Source organism: Bombina bombina, chromosome 1 (assembly GCF_027579735.1).
Source record: "Bombina bombina isolate aBomBom1 chromosome 1, aBomBom1.pri, whole genome shotgun sequence".
Classification (NCBI taxonomy): domain Eukaryota; kingdom Metazoa; phylum Chordata; class Amphibia; order Anura; family Bombinatoridae; genus Bombina; species Bombina bombina.
The window spans coordinates 1,431,596,051-1,431,614,847 of NC_069499.1; the positions used below are offsets into that span (position 1 = coordinate 1,431,596,051).

Sequence of the window (18,797 nt, forward strand, 5' to 3'; positions counted from 1 at the left end):
ACACTCACTAGCCAAGGGACTCCGGTACACCCCTCTGCCCTGTTCTCAGTCCTCTAAGGGGGAAGACGGGCCTTACTGCACTTTAATTACCCCTTTCAGTAAAAAAAATGTAGCTGCAATGCACCAATTCACCTGTGAAGACAAAAATTAAGACTGAGGGGAATCAGACGGTGGGAGAAATTAAAATGATTGTAAATCCTAGCCTTTGTGAAACGCTATGATTTACAATTGGAACAAATAAAGGGGACTTTCAGTCATGAAGTATAAAATACTTAATGCTGAAAGCTGCTTTATGTGTTGGAAGCTTTCGCCGCACTGAGCTGCTCAGGCAGCCCTCTGCACTACGCTATTTTGCCGAGAGGTGACGTTTCCACTTCTTAGCCAATAGCCGTACGGGGTATCCGGCTTGACGCCAGTTGGAACGCACGGCTATTTGCTAAGAGGAGGAAATGTCACCTTACAGCAAATAGCATTCTGCCGTCGGCTGCCTGAGCAGCTCAGTGTGGCAAATGCTTGCAACAAGTAAAGGAGCTATCAGCATTAAGTATTTTATACTTCATGACTGAAAGTCCCCTTTATTTGTTCCAATTTTAAATCCTAGCATTTCACAAACACTAGGATTTACAATTACTTTAAGCTCTTGATAAAAAATACTAGGAACACTCAGTTCCTCTAGGGGGCGCTATATATTGGTAAATAAATTATATATCTGTAAGAGCATATGAGCATAAGAATTGGGATAAATATCGCTAGGTGAACAAAAAGGGTATATAGGTGGGTTCAAATATAATAACACACAATAGAGACTTATCTCAAACATAAAGTCCAATGTCCAAAAATTTCACTGTTGATTCAGGAGATGGAATACTTGTATAGTGCAGGGTAAAAATCTTTTTATCCTTTTCTTTTTTGTTCCTTGATGCACAAACCAGATGCAACACCTTTTACACCTCACAAAAGAGTAATGAAGATCCTAGGCAAACACATAAGAGGGCGCTTCATGTGCATATAAGTAATTGAATGACCAACAAAAGTGATGGTGATACAGGGTACTCACAATATGTAGCAGCACTCTGTTGTGCTGATAGGCGCATTCTGGAGACTCACAGTGCTCCAGCTCACTGAGCTTTGGTTAACAGCTTCCTCCAAGATAGTCCTGCAGGTGGGATTCAGTTCATACAAACCCAGTTTAGATGTATGAACATAAATAGTTTAATTGAAAACCTTTTTTAAAAACAATAGTTTAAACATGAGCGGTTGAAACATTCATTCAGAGCCCCAATAAAATGCAAGGCGTTTCTCCGCTAGCACAGCGGTTTCATCAGGCATAAAAAAAAATTATATATCATTTTTTATGCATTCTCCAGAACGCGCCTATCAGCAAAACAGAGTGCTGCTACATATTGTGAGTACCCTGCATCACCATCACTTTTATTGGTCATTTAATTACTTATATGCACATGAAGTGCCCTCTTATGTGTTTGCTCAGGTACTTTAAGCTCTTGATGTGTTGGGTCATTTTTGCCTGCCTCCGGTTGGATGGACCACCTGCCTTAAAATGACAGGGCGGGCCATGGACTGGATACACCACAAGAGAAATAAATTTATCAGGTAATCATAAATTTTGTTTTCTCTTGTAAGGTGTATCCAGTCCACAGATTCATCCATTACTTGTGGGATACTAATACCAAAGCTATAGGACACGGATGAAGGGAGGGACAAGGCAGGCGCTTAAACGGAAGGCACCACTGCCTGTAAGACCTTACAAATCTGTTCAACAGAAGCCTCAATTTTAAAAGCCCATGTGGAAGCCACCGCTCTAGTGGAATGAGCTGTAATTCTTTCAGGAGGCTGCTGGCCAGCAGTCTCAAAGGCTAAGCGGATAATACTTCTTAACCCAAAAGAAAGAGAAATTGTTGAAGCCTTTTGGCCTCTCCTCTGTCCAGAGTAGACAACAAACAATGCAGATGTTTGACGAAAATCCTTAGTAGCTTGTAAATAAAACTTTAAAGCACGAACCACGCCAAGATTGTGTAATAGACGTTCCTTCTTTGAAGAAGGATTAGGACACAGTGACGGAACAACAATCTCCTGATTGATATTCTTATTAGATACCACCTTAGGAAGAAACCCAGGTTTGGTACGCAAAACTACCTTATCTGCATGGAAGATCAGATAAGGGAAATTACACTGTAAGGCAGATAACTCTGAAACTCTTTGAGCCGAAGAGATAGCTACCAAAAACAGAACTTTCCAAGATAAAAGCTTGATATCTATGGAATGCAGAGGTTCAAACGGAACCCCTTGAAGAACTTTAAGAACTAAATTTAAACTCCATGGTGAAGCAACAGGTTTAAACACAGGCTTGATTCTAACTAAAGCCTGACAAAACGCCTGAATGTCTGGAACATCCGCCAGACGCTTGTGCAAAAGAATAGACAGAGCAGAAATCTGTCCCTTTAAGGAACTAGCTGACAATCCCTTCTCCAATCCTTCTTGGAGAAAAGATAATATCCTAGGAATCCTGACTTTACTCCATGAGTAACCCTTGGATTCACACCAATGAAGATATTTACACCATATTTTATGATAGATTTTCCTGGTGACAGGCTTTCGAGCCTGAATTAAGGTATCAATGACCGACTCGGAGAAACCACGTTTTGATAAAATCAAGCGTTCAATCTTTAAGCAGTCAGACGCAGAGAAATTAGATTTGGATGGTTGAAAGGACCCTGAAGTAGAAGGTCCTGCCTCAGGGGCAGAGTCCATGGTGGAAGGATGACATGTCCACCAGATCTGCATACCAAGTCCTGCGTGGCCACGCAGGTGCTATCAAAATCACTGAAGCTCTCTCCTGCTTGATGTTGGCAATCAGACGAGGGAGCAGAGGAAACGGTGGAAACACATAAGCCAGGTTGAAGGACCAAGGCACTGCTAGAGCATCTATCAGCGCTGCCTTGGGATCCCTGGACCTGGATCCGTAACAAGGAAGCTTGGCGTTCTAACGAGACGCCATGAGATCCAGTTCTGGTTTGCCCCAAAGTTGAATCAACTGTCCAAACACCTCCGGATGGAGTTCCCACTCCCCCGGATGAAAAGTCTACCGACTTAGAAAATCCGCCTTCCAGTTCTCTACTCCTGGGATATGGATAGCTGATAGATGGCAAGAGTGAACCTCTGCCCATAGAATTATTCTTGAAACCTCCAACATTGCTAGGGAACTCCTTGTTCCCCCTTGATGGTTGATGTAGGCTACAGTCGTGATATTGTCCGACTGAAATCTGATGAACCTGACCGCAGCAAGCTGAGGCCAAGCCTGAAGAGCATTGAATATCGCTCTTAGTTCCAGAATGTTTATCGGAAGGAGTGCCTCCTCCTGAGTCCACGAGCCTTCAGGGAGTTCCACACTGCACTTGGCATCCCTTGAGCGGGAGTTATAGGCTCTGACACGTGGGGAGAGTTAGTCGGCATAACTTCCCCCTTGTCAATATCCTCTGGTGATAAATCATTTAAAGCCAGAATATGGTCTTTATAACTTATAGTAAGATCAGTGCATTTGGTACACATTCTAAGAGGGGGTTCCACAATGGCTTCTAAACATAATGAACAAGGAGTTTCCTCTATGTCAGACATGTTTAACAGACTAGTAATGAGAGCAGCAAGCTTGGAAAACATTATAATTAATGTGAAAAAGCAGAATATAAAAAACGGTACTGTGCCTTTAAGGGAAAAAAACAAACACAAAAACTGCTAAACAGTGAAAAAAAGCAGTTAACTCTACGAAATTTTTACAGTGTGTATAATAGACTAAAATAGCATTGCACCCACTTGCAAATGGATGATTAACCCCTCAGGCTCAAAAACGAAGCAGAAAAACGGTAAAAAAACGTTATAACAGTCACAAGCAAACTGCCACAGCTCTACTGTGGCTCCTACCTTCCCATAAAACGACTTTTGTAGACACAAAAACCCTTTACAGAGGTCCAATATGTCAGGGGACTCCTTCAGGGAAGCTGGATGTCTCAGAATGTAAAAACTACTGCGCAATTAGAGCGCAAAAATAGGCCCCTCCCACCATGCACTCAAAGTGAAAGGGCCATAAATAACTACTCCTAGGAGAAATCTAGTCAGCCATGTGGAAAACTAGGCCCCAAATAAAGATTTATCACCCTTAGTAAAAAACGTTCTTTATATATCATGCAAACGTTTCACATGCTAAGCCATAAGAGCAAGTAACATGAATATTACCCTTAACAGCAAGCATGATGCCAGTCGTTTGTTAAATCACTGCAATCAGGCTTACCTTAAATATATCAGGCACTGTCAGCATTTTCTAGACCTTATCATCTCTCTAGAAAAAAATAAACTGAACATACCTCAGAGCAGTTAATTCTGCAGGCCGTTACCCCAGCTGAAGTTTTCCTATACTCTTCAGTTATGTGTGAGAACAGCAGTGGACCTTAGTTACAACCTGCTAAGATCATCAAAAACCTCAGGCAAAACTCTTCTTCTAATTTCTGCCTGAGGTAAAAACAGTACAATGCCGGTACCGTTTAAAAATAACAAACTTTTTGAGCAAGACTTCCTGTAGGTGGAGCTAGACGGAGCACGCGAATCTGGCGTGCTGCCCGAAGGAGCTCGTGAAAGAACAAGCTGCCGTCACGGTCCGTTGCTGGAGTACCTGGTTTACTCCCTAGGACACTACCCCACTGCTGCAAGGGGTAAGACGGGGAAGTCTAGTAAAGCTGTTTGAGGCTCCCTAGCCAGAGCCACTGCCGCAGTGTTTGTCAAACCACTACGCTCAAATCAATTGAGAAGGGACTCGCTGCCTTCGGAAGCAGGTTGCTGGAGACTTGCTATCTTTTACCTGTAAGGTCTTCTCAAGACTGCCTTCCCAGACTATCATATCAGGAGCTCACCTTCAGCTGCTGAACTTGGACCGCGGCGCGCGGCGGCGCCTCCCCTGGTTGAGGCGTAAATCCCCGGTGTACGGGGTCTTGTGGAACCTGTCCGGCTGACGAAGAAGGGGTGAGAGCGCTACCCCAGGAGCCAAAATTCAACTGAGGGCAGCGAGGCTGCTCGGAGCCTAAAGTTGAACCAGCGCACAACATTGCCTATCTTCGGAATTCCTGGGCTCATAGGACATACGGTGTTTGAAAGCTCTCAGCTGTTATCAGGAGACGCTAAGAGGAGTCGGCGGGACTTTCTTTTCCTATTCAAGACACACCGATTTCCTGATAAGTGCAGTTGAACCCTGTAATATCCAGCTGAGTGGAAGTTCCCCATCGCATATAGTGAGGCGGGAGCTGTTTTTTTTTTTTTCTCAGCGGAGAGAGTGAAGTATTTTGCTGCCTTCTGTTTGAATCTGCTGCTACCACTGAGGGAACAAATACAAACATCCCCGGTCTAGAGGGAGACTGACCGGAGCTGTAAGCTGACCAGATCTACATTGCCCTCAGTCTGTCTGAAAGCCTGTGTTCTACTAACGCATGCTGTTGGAGGCTCTTACCTGAGCAAAACTTAACCTAATACCCAAGTTAAACAATCTGCTTCTCTGTCAAGAGTCGTGTATAAAACTTAGATCTGCGACAGCTGGAGGTAAAGTAAGGTGGCCAGAGGAGCGGATCCAAAATCTCCCTGCTGTGAAAGCTACGCTGACCTCTCAGAAAAGTGTTAAAAGCGCAAGTACTTTTAATATCTATTATGTTGCTATATATATCACTCCTTAGAGGCTGCGGCATCAAATTATATTCTTCCTTTTGCTGAATAAGTTTCAACTGTACTGCAAGAGTTAAAAAGTATATGGACTGAAACTGGGTTATCAATTAAATTTGAAACATTGAGTGCATTTGCTCGAACTGTTATCTTTAAAGTGACGATTCTTACATATTGAAACAATTTGCAAGCTAATTCATTCTATCTTTATCTTAGCTCCTGTTTAGATACTGTTTACCCTACTTATAACATGTAATATACAGTGATTTTGATTTATTGTGTGTTATGGGGCTTTATGAACAACTTGCAATAGCCTGTTTGCACACTGAGCAATATTAGAATATATAGATAATAGCAATTAAGAGTAAGTGGTAATTGATATCTTAATCTGAAATACTGATGATATAAATTATAATTGTGGAAGGCCGAGAATTTGACTATTAACATTCATCAGTTTGAATATTATATATTATATATATTATAAGGTTGCCTCTGAATGTTAAGTAGTCATGCTAATGGTTCCCTGACTCCTCCCTGATTTTTTTTCAGGAATAAGGAGTATAGCATAAAGTTAGGAAAAGACTGCTACAATTTATATCTTGTTATCTCTTATAGCCTAGTAGTGAAACTTTTTATTGCTGACTAGGAATAGTTTGGATGTCTATTAAGTGCTGTAATTCAAGTCGCAAAGTTTTTGTTTCTTTTTTCCTTTTCTGAATATCGGCAACATTGAAGTTATTGAGTGTGTAATGTTAAGTGACTAAGAGGTCCATACTTTGATATATTGTAACTCTGTACTGTATGACCTGAATAGATTTTGACTATAAGGATATACAATAAGTTGCCAAAAGTATTGGTCTAAATATTATATAAGAATCCAAATATAATTACCCCTGAGCGGCTATAATATAAAACACAGGACAAGAAAGGGGAAGGAAGGGAAAAACAGAGAGTTAAAGAAAAAGAAAAAAAGGAAAAAAAAAAGGGGGGAAAAACTCTCTGGATTTAAACTAGGCCATAAGGGCTAAAAATTAAAGCCATAGCCAAATAGGACACAACTTAGGTCTATCTAGTGCTTTAACACATATTTATCTTTGGGCACGGTCACGTAACTCACACAGGTTAAATACCCACCCTTCTATTTTCTTTTTTTTTACACTAGTATCACATATATTTTTGTGTAACACATATATTTTTGCACCTGGGGCTTACTCCCCCCAAAAAGAAAGAAAAAAAAACAAAAAAAAAAACAAACAAAAAAAAAAAAAAACCAAGATCAGCACTATTTTTCTTAGCACTACCCCGTCTCACTTCTTTTGTGATTTTCCTTCTTTTTTTTTTTTTTTCTTTTTTTTTTCTTTACCACCCGCCCTCTTTAACACGAGAAATATATGGAAAGATTTCTCCTTTCGCACAGCACACCTTCTCAGACCATGCCCCCAAAAAGTAAGGATAGAAGGCCACGTACATCTGACATTATGGCTGAGAATATAAACGAAGGTTTAAATCCAAAAATAGACCTACAACCCCTAATCACTCAACTTAGTGATATTTTCCTCCCGCAGTTTGAACATCTAAAGATTCAAATTTCTAGTCTTTCGTCAGAATTAAAAGTATTCGCTAATAGACTTTCAGAAGCAGAAGACAGAATTTCAGAAGTTGAGGATATAACTAACAACCAGTCCCAAAAAATTTCAGAGTTAGAAAAGAAAAATATGAATCTAACCACTAGGTTAGATGACCTCTAAGACCGCGCAAGGAGGAACAATTTAAAAATCATAGGTGTCCCTGAGTCAGACCAATCAAAAGATCTACTATATTTTGCTACGACAATACTGCCCCAAGCTTTAGGAGTAGATCATTTGCAAATACCAATAGCGGTAGAACGGGCGCACAGGTTGGGTCCCCCTAGAAGCAGAGCCAATGGTAAAAATATATATAGACCAATTCTGATAAAGTTCTTAAATTTCCAAGATAAGATAAATATTCTCCGGCTATATAGGAAAACAGATAACTTTCACATAGAAGACAATAAAATCTTAATGTTCCAAGACTATTCCGCTGACACTGCTTTCAGGAGGAAAGAAATGGCTCCTTTTTGTACCAAATTGATAAAAGAAGGTTTCTTAGCAAAACTAGTCTATCCTGCAAGGATAATTATAGAAGAAAAGGAAGGCATAGTCAGATTAGACAATGTAGAAGAAGCTAAAGGTTACTTTACAGATCATAAGCTAACACTCACATGAGGGCTGGGACAGCTATAAAATAGAGTATGCATGCATCTTCCATGTAGTGTCCTACCGCTTCTGCTCAATATGGAAAAAGTGTGTAAACATATAGAGAAAGTATACCAGGCTCTGGTTGTTAAGGTTTCTGTTGTAAATCATTTTTGTTTTGTTTGGAATGGGTTTTTTTTTTTTTTTTTGCGGCTCTCCCCCTCTCCCCCTCCCCCCCTTCTACCTCTACTTTCTCCCCAATCTCTCTCAATTTTTATATAATAGACTGAAAGATGAAGGGTAACATTAGACTGCTTTCCTGGAACGTGGGTGGCATTACCTCCCCAATCAAGAGGAAAACCATAATTAGACAACTGGGTAAACATAACCCTGATATAGCTCTAATACAAGAAACACACTTAAAACAAGAGGAAGTTGTCAAGCTAAAATGTAAATGGGTTGGGGAGGTGATTGCCACCCCCTGTTCCAGAAGGAAAAAAGGAGTAGCTATCCTGTTAAATAAGAAATTGACATATAATATTATAAAAATAACTTTAGACCCTGATGAAAGATGGGTTCTACTGGAGATACAGGTCGAGGGTGCTAAAATGGTGATCTGCAATGTGTATGGTCCTAATAAAACAGACCCTATTTTTTGGAACAGCTTAGTCTTTATGTTAACCAATTTTATGGATCAGAATATAGTCTTAGCAGGTGATTTCAACCTAATACCTTCAGAAACCCTAGACAAATTTAGTCCCAGGAACTCCACTTTCTCTGGTCAGAAGTCCAGAATATTTAAGCAATTATGTAAAAATCTGAAACTACATGCGTTTGCAATCCCCTGACACGAAGTCCTTTACTTGCGATTCAAAAACTTATGGTTCTTTATCCCGAATAGACTTCTTTCTGATATCTAGCTCTTTGATTAAATTAGATACTCAAGCAAAGATATTTGACATCTTGATCTCGGATCATGCAATTATCTCTTTAGATATACACTTTCATTCTTTTCAGAGAAATGAAAGAAATGATTTTTTCTTCCCAAAATATCTAGTTAACGACCTAGAATTTAATAACTGGTTAACACATAAATGGAAAGAATTTGCCTTTCTAAATAGATTATATAGAGAAAAGACTGAAATCTTCTGGGAAACGGCAAAGGCCTATCTAAGAGGTGTGATTAAAGCCTATATGATTAAAAAAAAAAAGAAGTTGCAGATGAAGGAGAATCAGCTCTCTAAGCAAGTCCAGAATGCATACTCAAAATATATAAGTAATCCTTCCAGGAGATTAAGAGATAAGTACAATGGGGCCAGAACAGAAAGGGATATTTTTATCAAACAGAAAGTTGCATGGGAAGAATTAAAGATAAGTGCTAAGTATAAAAGCCAATACGGGAAGTCAGCTAAGTTTCTATCTAGACTGGATAAAGTTAGGAAAAAATCTAATGTAATAGAAGCTATCTATGATGGTACAGAAAGAGTAACAGATCAAGATAAAATCAAAAACGTATTTTTGAAATTCTATCAAAATCTATACGCAGCTAAAGAAATTGATATCAATTACAAAGCTAACTTTTGGTACAAAATTAGCCTCCCTAAATTAGAACAAGAAATGGCCAATAAGCTAAATAGACCAATAACCCGAGAAGAAGTAGTGGAAGCGATTAAAAATGCTAAACTTAATAAAGCTCCGGGCCCAGACCAAATGCCCGCTGAAATGTACAAGATACTCATAATAGAGATAACAGATGTCTTAGTACAACTATTTAATGGTTATTTTATTGAGGGCCAAACTATATCAAAGTATTTCTCTGAGTCTACAATAACATTGATATTGAAAAAGGGTAAACCGGCATTAGATCCTAAGTCATATAGACCGATCTCATTGCTTAACACAGATTATAAACTATTAACTCACATCATCGCCAACAGATTGAAAATATGCTTAGACCCAATTATACACCTGGACCAGGTGGGTTTCATGCACCAAAGATCACTAACCAAAAATACACGGAAGCTAGCACTAGTATTAGATTATCTATGGAATAAACTCTCAGATAAAACAGTAATTAAACAGGACTTTGCTTTAATAACAATTGATGCCGAAAAAGCATTTGATGCTATAATCTGGGACCACCTCTTCACCACGTTATCACAATTTGGTTTTACAGGCCAGTTTCTTAAATTCATTAAAACCATATATGACCATCCGAGATCTAATATATTAATAAACGGTAGCCACACTACATATCTTACACTATACAGGGGGACGAGACAAGGCTGCCCACTCTCACCGCTATTATTTAATGTGGCCATAGAACCACTCGCTATAATGATGCGGCAAGAGCTGCAAGGAATTAGGTTAGGGGAAGAAAAACTTGTTCTATCCCTGTACGCGGATGACCTGCTCTTATATGTTAAAAATACAAAGAAAAACATACCACAGGCCCTAAGGGTCATTGACCTGTTTGGTTCCATTTCGGGCTACAAAATTAACGCCAATAAGTCTGAAATCTTATGGATCGATAAAAATAAAGATAGTCTTCAAGAATATCCTTTCCAAGATACACTCAGTATTAAATATCTTGGAATATACTTTCATGCTGACCCCAAGCAATAGTACAGTTTAAATTATGTTCCCTTTTTTAAAAAAGTATCAGAGAAATTGCTACAATGGAGTAATTTCCCTATTTCTCTTTCAGCCAAAGTAATGATTATTAAATCTATCTTACTCCCCAAACTGATCTATATTATGCAAAACATCCCACTGTTCATTCGGTCCCAAGATAATAAAAGGTTCAACGCAGATTGTGCCAAATTCCTGTGGAATAATAAAAGACACATGCTCTCTATAGCTAAACTAACACCGAGATTGGAAGAAGGAGGTTTATCTTTTCCAGACATTAGTAAGTATAACATTGCTATATTAGCCCGATCGGCAATTGACTGGTTATCAGAAGACAACTATCTTACACTTCTATCCATAGAGGAAAGCCTCTAAAGATACTATCTAATACTATCGAAGCATGGCAGAAACTCAGTATAATGCTCAAAGTCAATTTTGAAATTACCCCGTTCCTCCCGATACGAGGCAACCCAAAATTTACACCTGGCATTTCGCATGAAATATACAAAACTTGGATGCATAAAGGACTACTTTATATATATCAATGCTTAAATAACATGTCCCAGATAAAAACTTTTGAAGATATTGCGAGAGAATTTTGTCTACCCAACAAGAACTTCTTTGCCTACCTCCAGATTAGACATTATATAACAGGAATTAATAAATCAAATTCAGATATGAATGGTTGGGGGCAGGTCGAAAAATATATAGCTAGCTATAAGTCAGGTAAACATAGTATAGCATTATTATACAAAATTATGCTCGCAAAGCAGGCCCAAATGTTTAGGGATAATTTAGTCTTAAAGTGGAATCTTTCCTTTACGGACATCTCTGCAGAATTGCTGACCGCAAGTTACAAGTGGACACAAGGTGCGAACATTCCGTCAGCATGGAAAGAATCACATATAAAATTACTGAATAACGCTTACCTGACACCCTGGAAAATATCTAAATGGTATCTGAACTCGGTAGCAAAATGCCCAAGATGCAATAATCCGCGTGCAGATATAATACATTGTTTTTGGAATTGCCCCAAAATGGCCCAGTTCTGGAGAAAAGTGGAATTTTGGCTTAATAAGGTATTAGACTTTAGGCTAAAAATCCAAGCTAAACATATCTTCTTTCTCTACAACTCGGACCATAATGGAGCTAACATTAACCTTATTAATAGGGTAATTATGCTTGGTCGCAATCTTATACTAAAAGACTGGAAGAATAGAAAAGCTCCCACAATGGGCTGTTTTATAAATACCATACACGCTCAGATAGTTTTTGAACAAATGAATATAGCCCCCCTAGAAGAGAAAAGGATCAAAACATTTTTTCTGAAATGGCTAAAAGTTATTTTGTCCTATCCCCTGGCTATTCAGTTTACGATTGTCCGTAATTTTCGTAGATCGGAATTCTTTGAGACATTGATTCTTTCAAATGTTTTCCCAACTGAATGGTACGGATCACAGCTACAGTAAGCAAAGGAAAATGAATAGCTAGACTCAGGTTTACATTGACTAGAAATAAAATCAAAAAGCTAACGTGGATGGAGAGAGGATGATAGGACGAGAGGGGTGAGGTGCCTGCATTCGCTTGTCCTTTTTTTTTTTTGTCCTTTATGTTTTTTGTCCTTTCTTTTTTTTTTTTTGATTGCCCTGTTTGATTATAAGATGTCTTTTTTATTTTTATCAGAAAAACCCCAATTCGGTATAAAATGTATTTATTGATACTATGCAGGAACCTGCGAATATTTGTTTAGAAAAGGGGCAATGCCAGGAGATACATTCTCACAGACGTTGGGATGAATACAGTCTGTTTTAAGATATGAAGAAAAAAGTTTGTTTATACATAGAGAATGTGAAGTTTTCTGTATTTGCTCTAACTGTACTGTATTTACAAGATCTTTGTATCCCCCTGGTCCCTCTTACTCTGTTCCCTTGTGCTTTATTTCTTACTTGACTTGTATACCGAATTGGTAAATAAAGATATATTTAAAAAAAAAAAAAAAATAACAAACTTTTGATTGAAGATAAACTACACTAATTCAGAAAACACTCTCTTGATGCTTCCTTTCTTGTCGATAGCTGCAAGAGAATGACTGGAGGTGGCAGTTAGGGGAGGAGCTATATAGACAGCTCTGCTGTGGGTGATCCTCTTGCAGCTTCCTGTTGGGAAGGAGAATATACCACAAGTAATGGATGAATCCGTGGACTGGATACACCTTACAAGAGAAATAATGCTGGCTGCGTATTACAACATTCTAAAGGCAACTCAAGCATCTGACACCAAAGTGAAGAGGAAGTCTAAAATACTGCTTGTTGCTCTGCCAGCTAGCTGACCAAATTCATTTTTATATCTTTTAAAAATGGAGCATGTAAATCAAGAAACAGCAAGCTGACCACATTCGATTTTCACAAATCACTTGTTTTTTTTTGTCTGCCCTAGAAATACATACTGGAGTCAAAAAGGTAAAAACTACAATTAGAGGCAAAAATGAAGCTAAAATGAAATTAATATTTGTGACTTTAATATCTTAAATAAAAACTTAATGGAACCATAAAATACCACAGCAAGAATGATGTGTCTTAATATATCAACTAATCCAGAGAACATATCATACACTTCTCAGCCATTATAAAACATGACTAGTATACTAAATGAAGTGAAAAACAATGTTAAAACACAACCTTTATTGAAATTATAACAATGAGAATCGCTTTAAAAGTATTTGATAATACCACCAGTGATTTCTTTACTTTCATTCAAGTTATTATATGTATATAAATACATACACACACACATTATATATATATATATATATATATATATATATATATATATATATATATATATATATATATATATATATATATATATATATATATATATATATATAAATATATATATATAAAATGTAGCCAGTAGCCTAGCACTCCATCCGCATGTGTGTAGCTTAATTAAGTTTTAATTAAAACAAAAAAAAGTCCAATTTTTTTTTCCCCTTTCATGTAATGCTATGGAGAGGCAGGTACAGAAATGCTTCTCTCCATTGCAGTACATGGGTCAAAGGAAAAGATGTGCTGCAGCGCCACCTGTGTTCTTTCAATATATTAGCAGCAAAAATTAGGACCAATAGGAGGCACCCCTCTTGATGCCTCCTAGCAAGTGAAGGATATATAGATTAATCAGAAGGAGGATGCAGTGAGCAGGGTCATGTGACACAACTGGAAGCTGAGGTAACGTAAGAACAGATGACACCAAGTAGAAGAGTAAAGTAGTATTCTACATCTCTTGTGATTCACAAATTGTGTTCAGAAGCAGCTCATTAACAGGGGGACAGTACGTGAGCATAACCCAATACTGACAGGAACAGGAATTCAAAGGGTCAATTTAAAACCCAGAGTTTGAAGTTATTTAAATTAAAGTTTTTGACATTGAATATTGCTAAGCCTCCCTTTTTCATGGTTGATTTAATTAGGTACAAACTCCATATATGTTATGTCTCTTTTCTTGTTCTGTGTCTCCATTTTTTTAAAGACTGCTGTTAATTTGTAATTCACAAATCAATTGAAAGTTGTTGCATTGTGTTTTTAATATGTGCTGCTTTTTTACAAGTTTATATTAATAAAAGGAGATGAGTCATTTAAAAAATATATGTAATTATTGCAGTTGTTAAATGTTTTTAGAAATAATGCCACTGTATAGTAACTGGTTAACACATAGTTAAAGGGAGACATTTAAAATGAAACTTTCATGAATGAGGTAGAGCATGCTATTTTAATAGACTTTTCTAGTTATTTATATTTTGAAAATTAGCATTAACTGTTACTGGCCCCATGTCAGCAAATCAAATTAGTTTTTGAAAGGAACATGAAAGTCATAATTAAATTTCCATCATTCAGATAGAAATTGCACACACAAAAAATAAAAATAAACTTTCTATTTTACTTTTAGTATTATGTACTTCATTCTTTTGGTATCCTTTGGTGTCCTTTGTTGAAGAGCATACCTAAGTGGGATGTGCACGTGAGTTTCTTGAGCACCATATTGCAGCAGCTGTGTTGGCAGTATTGATAACTTGTCCTTTGTGTAAAATTTGTATGGTAAATTATTTCTATTTTTACAATACAGTAGTGAGTATTATTATTATTATTATACTTTATTTATGAAGCGCCAACATATTCCGCAGCGCTGTCCATGGATACAATTCATTTAAATAAAACAATACAAGACTTGTAAAAGACAGGACAAAATTTACAAACACATACAGGAGGGATTGAGGGCCCTATTCCCGTGGGAACTTAGTAGAGAAGAGATTGTGTATCATTCTAATTGCTAAGTAACTGGCACTGTGCCACAGAATTGTGTGAGTGTGTATGTGATCAGAGTGTGTGTGGGTGTCAGTGAGCAGAGTATGTGTGCTTTATTCTCCAGGTAATCAATACATTTTCGATGAGCTGGTGCTTTGGTGTAGTGTTTCTCAACCATGGTCCTCAACTACACCCAACAGGCCAGGTTTTCATTATAGCTGAATCAGTGCACAGGTGAAGTAATCAGCTGATCAGTAACTCAGTGGATACTAACTTGCTCTCACCCATCAGCTGATTATTTCACCTGTGCACTGGTTCAGCTATCATTTAAACCTGCCCTGTTGGGGGTACTTGCGGCCCTCTTTATATGTGTTTTTTTTATCATATCTAGTGCCTCACCAGCCTCTGACCTCACTGCACGTCACTGACTCACAGGACGTTTTAGGAAAGGTAAAAAATTCAATCTCCGAGTCTGTTACTGGGAGCCCGGTGTTATGTGAGGTGCAGCTGGCATTGTATAAGATTATGACTTGTCTTGAAGAAGGCCTCTGTAAGGGCCGAAACGTCGACATTCTTTGATGTGAAGCTGATGTTGTAAATAAAGATTGAATTTTTTACCTTTCCTATAAAGTCCTGTGAGTGCCCTCCACCCTTCAGAGCTACTATATATATATATATATATATATATATATATATATATATATATATATATATATATATATATATATATATATATATATATATATATATATATATTATATATACACACAAATAGACATTTCTAACAAATGTTCTAAATAAATGTGTAACACAATTTATGCTTACTTTATAAATTTATTTATTTCATGGTGGTGAGAGTACACTATCCATTACACATTGGCTTCAATTCCTAGCTACTAAGAGAAGGCAAAGATTCCCCAAATCTTTCAAGAACAATTCATCCTTACCAACTCACTGGTATGCTAGTCGTATGTATAGCCAAGCAGGAGAAATAGTAAAGAAAAGGTAGGAAAGGACAAAGCAGTGAAAATATAGGTGCAAAATTGTATTGTCTCTATTTATGTAAAAATTTTAAATACTCGCAAAATTGAAAATGGCTCATGGACTCTCACCACCATGAAAGACATGATTTTATCAAGTAAGCATACATTTTGTTTTTTTTTCTGCCTTAAAAATACATACTGTAGTAAAAAAAAAAAAGGAAAAATAGGATTAGAGGCAATAAAGAAGCTAACATTAAATAAATATTTGTGCACAAGGCTTTATGCTTTAAAATTACACTTTATAAAAATACTGAATTAAAAAAAAAATATTTCCAATCTAGGGCTAGATTACAAGATTTATTATAATGATTCGTTACTAACTAGTTGAATTTTAGGAATCAAACATTGTAACCACCTAGTTTATGCCTATAGGACCTGTTCTCTGATATGTATAATGCATGTATATGTTTTTCTACATACATATATTATAGATTTATGCATATTCACACTTATTTGACATTTAATAGCTACTGAAATAATTCTTATAGTTATTTCATAATTACCATTGAGATGAATATTAAGCTGGTAAATGTACTGTGGTTACCCTTTTATAAGGTAGCAGACTCCCCCCAAATTAAACTGTATTTCTGCTGAATGTATAAGGAATTAAATTTGTCTGCAAGGATTTTGTAATATGTATCTTTCTCTTTTTTATTTTTTGAAAGGCAGTGCCACTTTCTCGATGTTTAGGGTGTTAGAGAGTTTTTAGAGCTCCTGTATTTGCCTTAAAAGCAGCAAGATGATTTGCAACCACCACTGCAAGTTATTTATAAATGCACCCACCCAAAAAAAATATATATATATATGTGAGAAGTAATGAAAAAATGCAGCTCTTCCTTAACAAAGAACTATGGTATTAGGTGGAGGATACTGTATCAGTAGCATAACTAGATAATTATAATACTTAACCTATCAGATGAAAACTCCATAAAGTGAAGAAAAGTGAAGCATTGGATCTATATAAGTAGCATGCAACAATATTTCCAGCAAGGATTATTACCCTCCAGATATCTTGTCCCGTATGCATATTCAGGGAAAAGGCCTCTCAAATAAGTGATGCAGGAGACTGAGACAGCAAGAAGCCTCTTCACAAGTACTAGGGACTGCTGCTCCGTAGCTACACGATTAGGAAGGGCTACCGAGCTCTGTAAGAGAAAACATAATTTATTCTTACCTTATAAATTCCTTTCTTTCTTGTTGGTGAGAGTCCACAATTCCTTACTGTTGGGAATTCCTCACCTGGCCACCAGGAGGAGGCAAAGAGACCCTACACCAGAGCTTTATTATCCCTCCCACTTCCCTGAACCTGCCATTATTTTGTATAGCTGAGAATAGAAGGAAGAAGTAAGAAAGATAGTATGGTAAAGTGGTGTGATCTATAACTGCCACCACTAAGAAAAATCTGGTGGGTTTGTGGACTCTCACCAACAAGAAAGAAAGGAATCTATTAGGTAAGAATAAATTATGTTTTCTTTCTAAGTTGGTGAGAGTCCACGTTTCATTACTGTTGGGAACTAATACCCAAGCTGTTGAGTCCACAAAGAAAATGGGTGGGAAAAATATAGAAAAGCAAGCACCTATTTACAAGGAAACAAAGGCTGAAGAATTTTCCTGCCAAAAGCTACCTCAGCCAAAGCCAAAATCTCAAGTGATAAAACACAGAGAAATTATACAAGAAAACAACAATGCAGCAGACTTGCAAAGTTGATCCACAGATAATCTATTCCTGAAAGTCCAAGAAGTTGTAATACATAAAGGCAGGAACTATCATGCTCTCATGAAAGCTCCATGATTTAGGCTTGTCAACAATGATTAAAGTAACAAAAGTTGTCCTCTGACCCTTATATTTATCCGAGACCAAAGGAACAAATTGGTACTGTTAAAAGAAACAATAGCCTAAGGAAAAAACTTCAATGCCCGGACTACATTCAGATTGTGAAACCAAAAGTGCAGAAAATAAATTATTTAGGGTGCTGATCAACAGACCCTTGCCTAAACCATCTTAAAGATGTTACAAAATGTTGGTAACCAAACAAAATTCCCTGAATAATCAAAAACTAGGAGGCACACACCTTCCACATCCTCTTAGAGACAAGTAATCAAGCCTAAATCAAGAAACCACTACAGAAACGTCTTTAGAGAAAAAGACTAAGGGGCCGATTTATTAAAGTGCGGAAGGACATGATACAATGTAGCGCATCATGTCCGCCGCACATCGATAAATGCCAACAGCATACCCTGTCGGCATTTATCACTGCACAAGCAGTTCTTGTGAACTGCTAGTGCAATGCTGCCCCCTGCAGATTTGGTGCCAATCAGATATGATCGGGCGGATTGATGTCCGCAGCCTCAGAGAAGGCAGACAAGTTATGGAGCAGCAGTCTCTAGACCGCAGCTACATAATTGCTGTTTCCGGCGAGCCTAAAGGCTTGCGCGGAAACAGGAGCATTAAGCTCCATTCAAAACTTGATAATTTGGCCCCTAAGTGTTCATCTAAGCAAACAAATTGAAAACATAGCCCAAGGTGCTGAAGTAAGCACTACCGTTGATAACTGGGCACCCTGACCAGGTTGGATTCCATATTCTGTTTGATCTAAGCAATGACCCTCACACGAAGGACCATAGGGGAAACTAGAGAAAACAGTTGCAATTACTACAGAACTGTGAAAAGCATCAATTAGTTCTGCTGAAGTCTCACAATTTGACCCATATCTGTGGAGTTAAGATGCTAACGAAAAGCCATCAAGTTGATCTCCAGGAAAGCCCAGTGACCCCCTCACTGATCAAAATCTCTTGAGGAAAAGACCATAATTCCAAGTATAGAGACTGAAGACTCAGATGATCTGATTCCTATCTGGTGACCATAGGAAGGTTGATTGCTAAAATAGTAC

The 18,797-nt window shown here is 37.7% G+C and overlaps 1 protein-coding gene across 1 annotated transcript in view; it reads right to left on the minus strand.

The window, feature by feature from the left end:
• The window catches only part of HORMAD1 (HORMA domain containing 1), a 328,194-nt gene extending 310,207 nt beyond the window's left edge, over positions 1 to 17,987 (minus strand). The window contains exons 1-2 of the mRNA XM_053719987.1: positions 17,979 to 17,987; positions 16,907 to 17,051 (exon numbers count right to left, since the gene is read on the minus strand). Of these exons, the coding sequence (XP_053575962.1) occupies positions 16,907 to 17,051; positions 17,979 to 17,987 (154 nt within the window). The remainder of the gene's footprint in view (positions 1 to 16,906; positions 17,052 to 17,978) is intronic.
• Between the last annotated feature and the right edge of the window lie 810 nt (positions 17,988 to 18,797).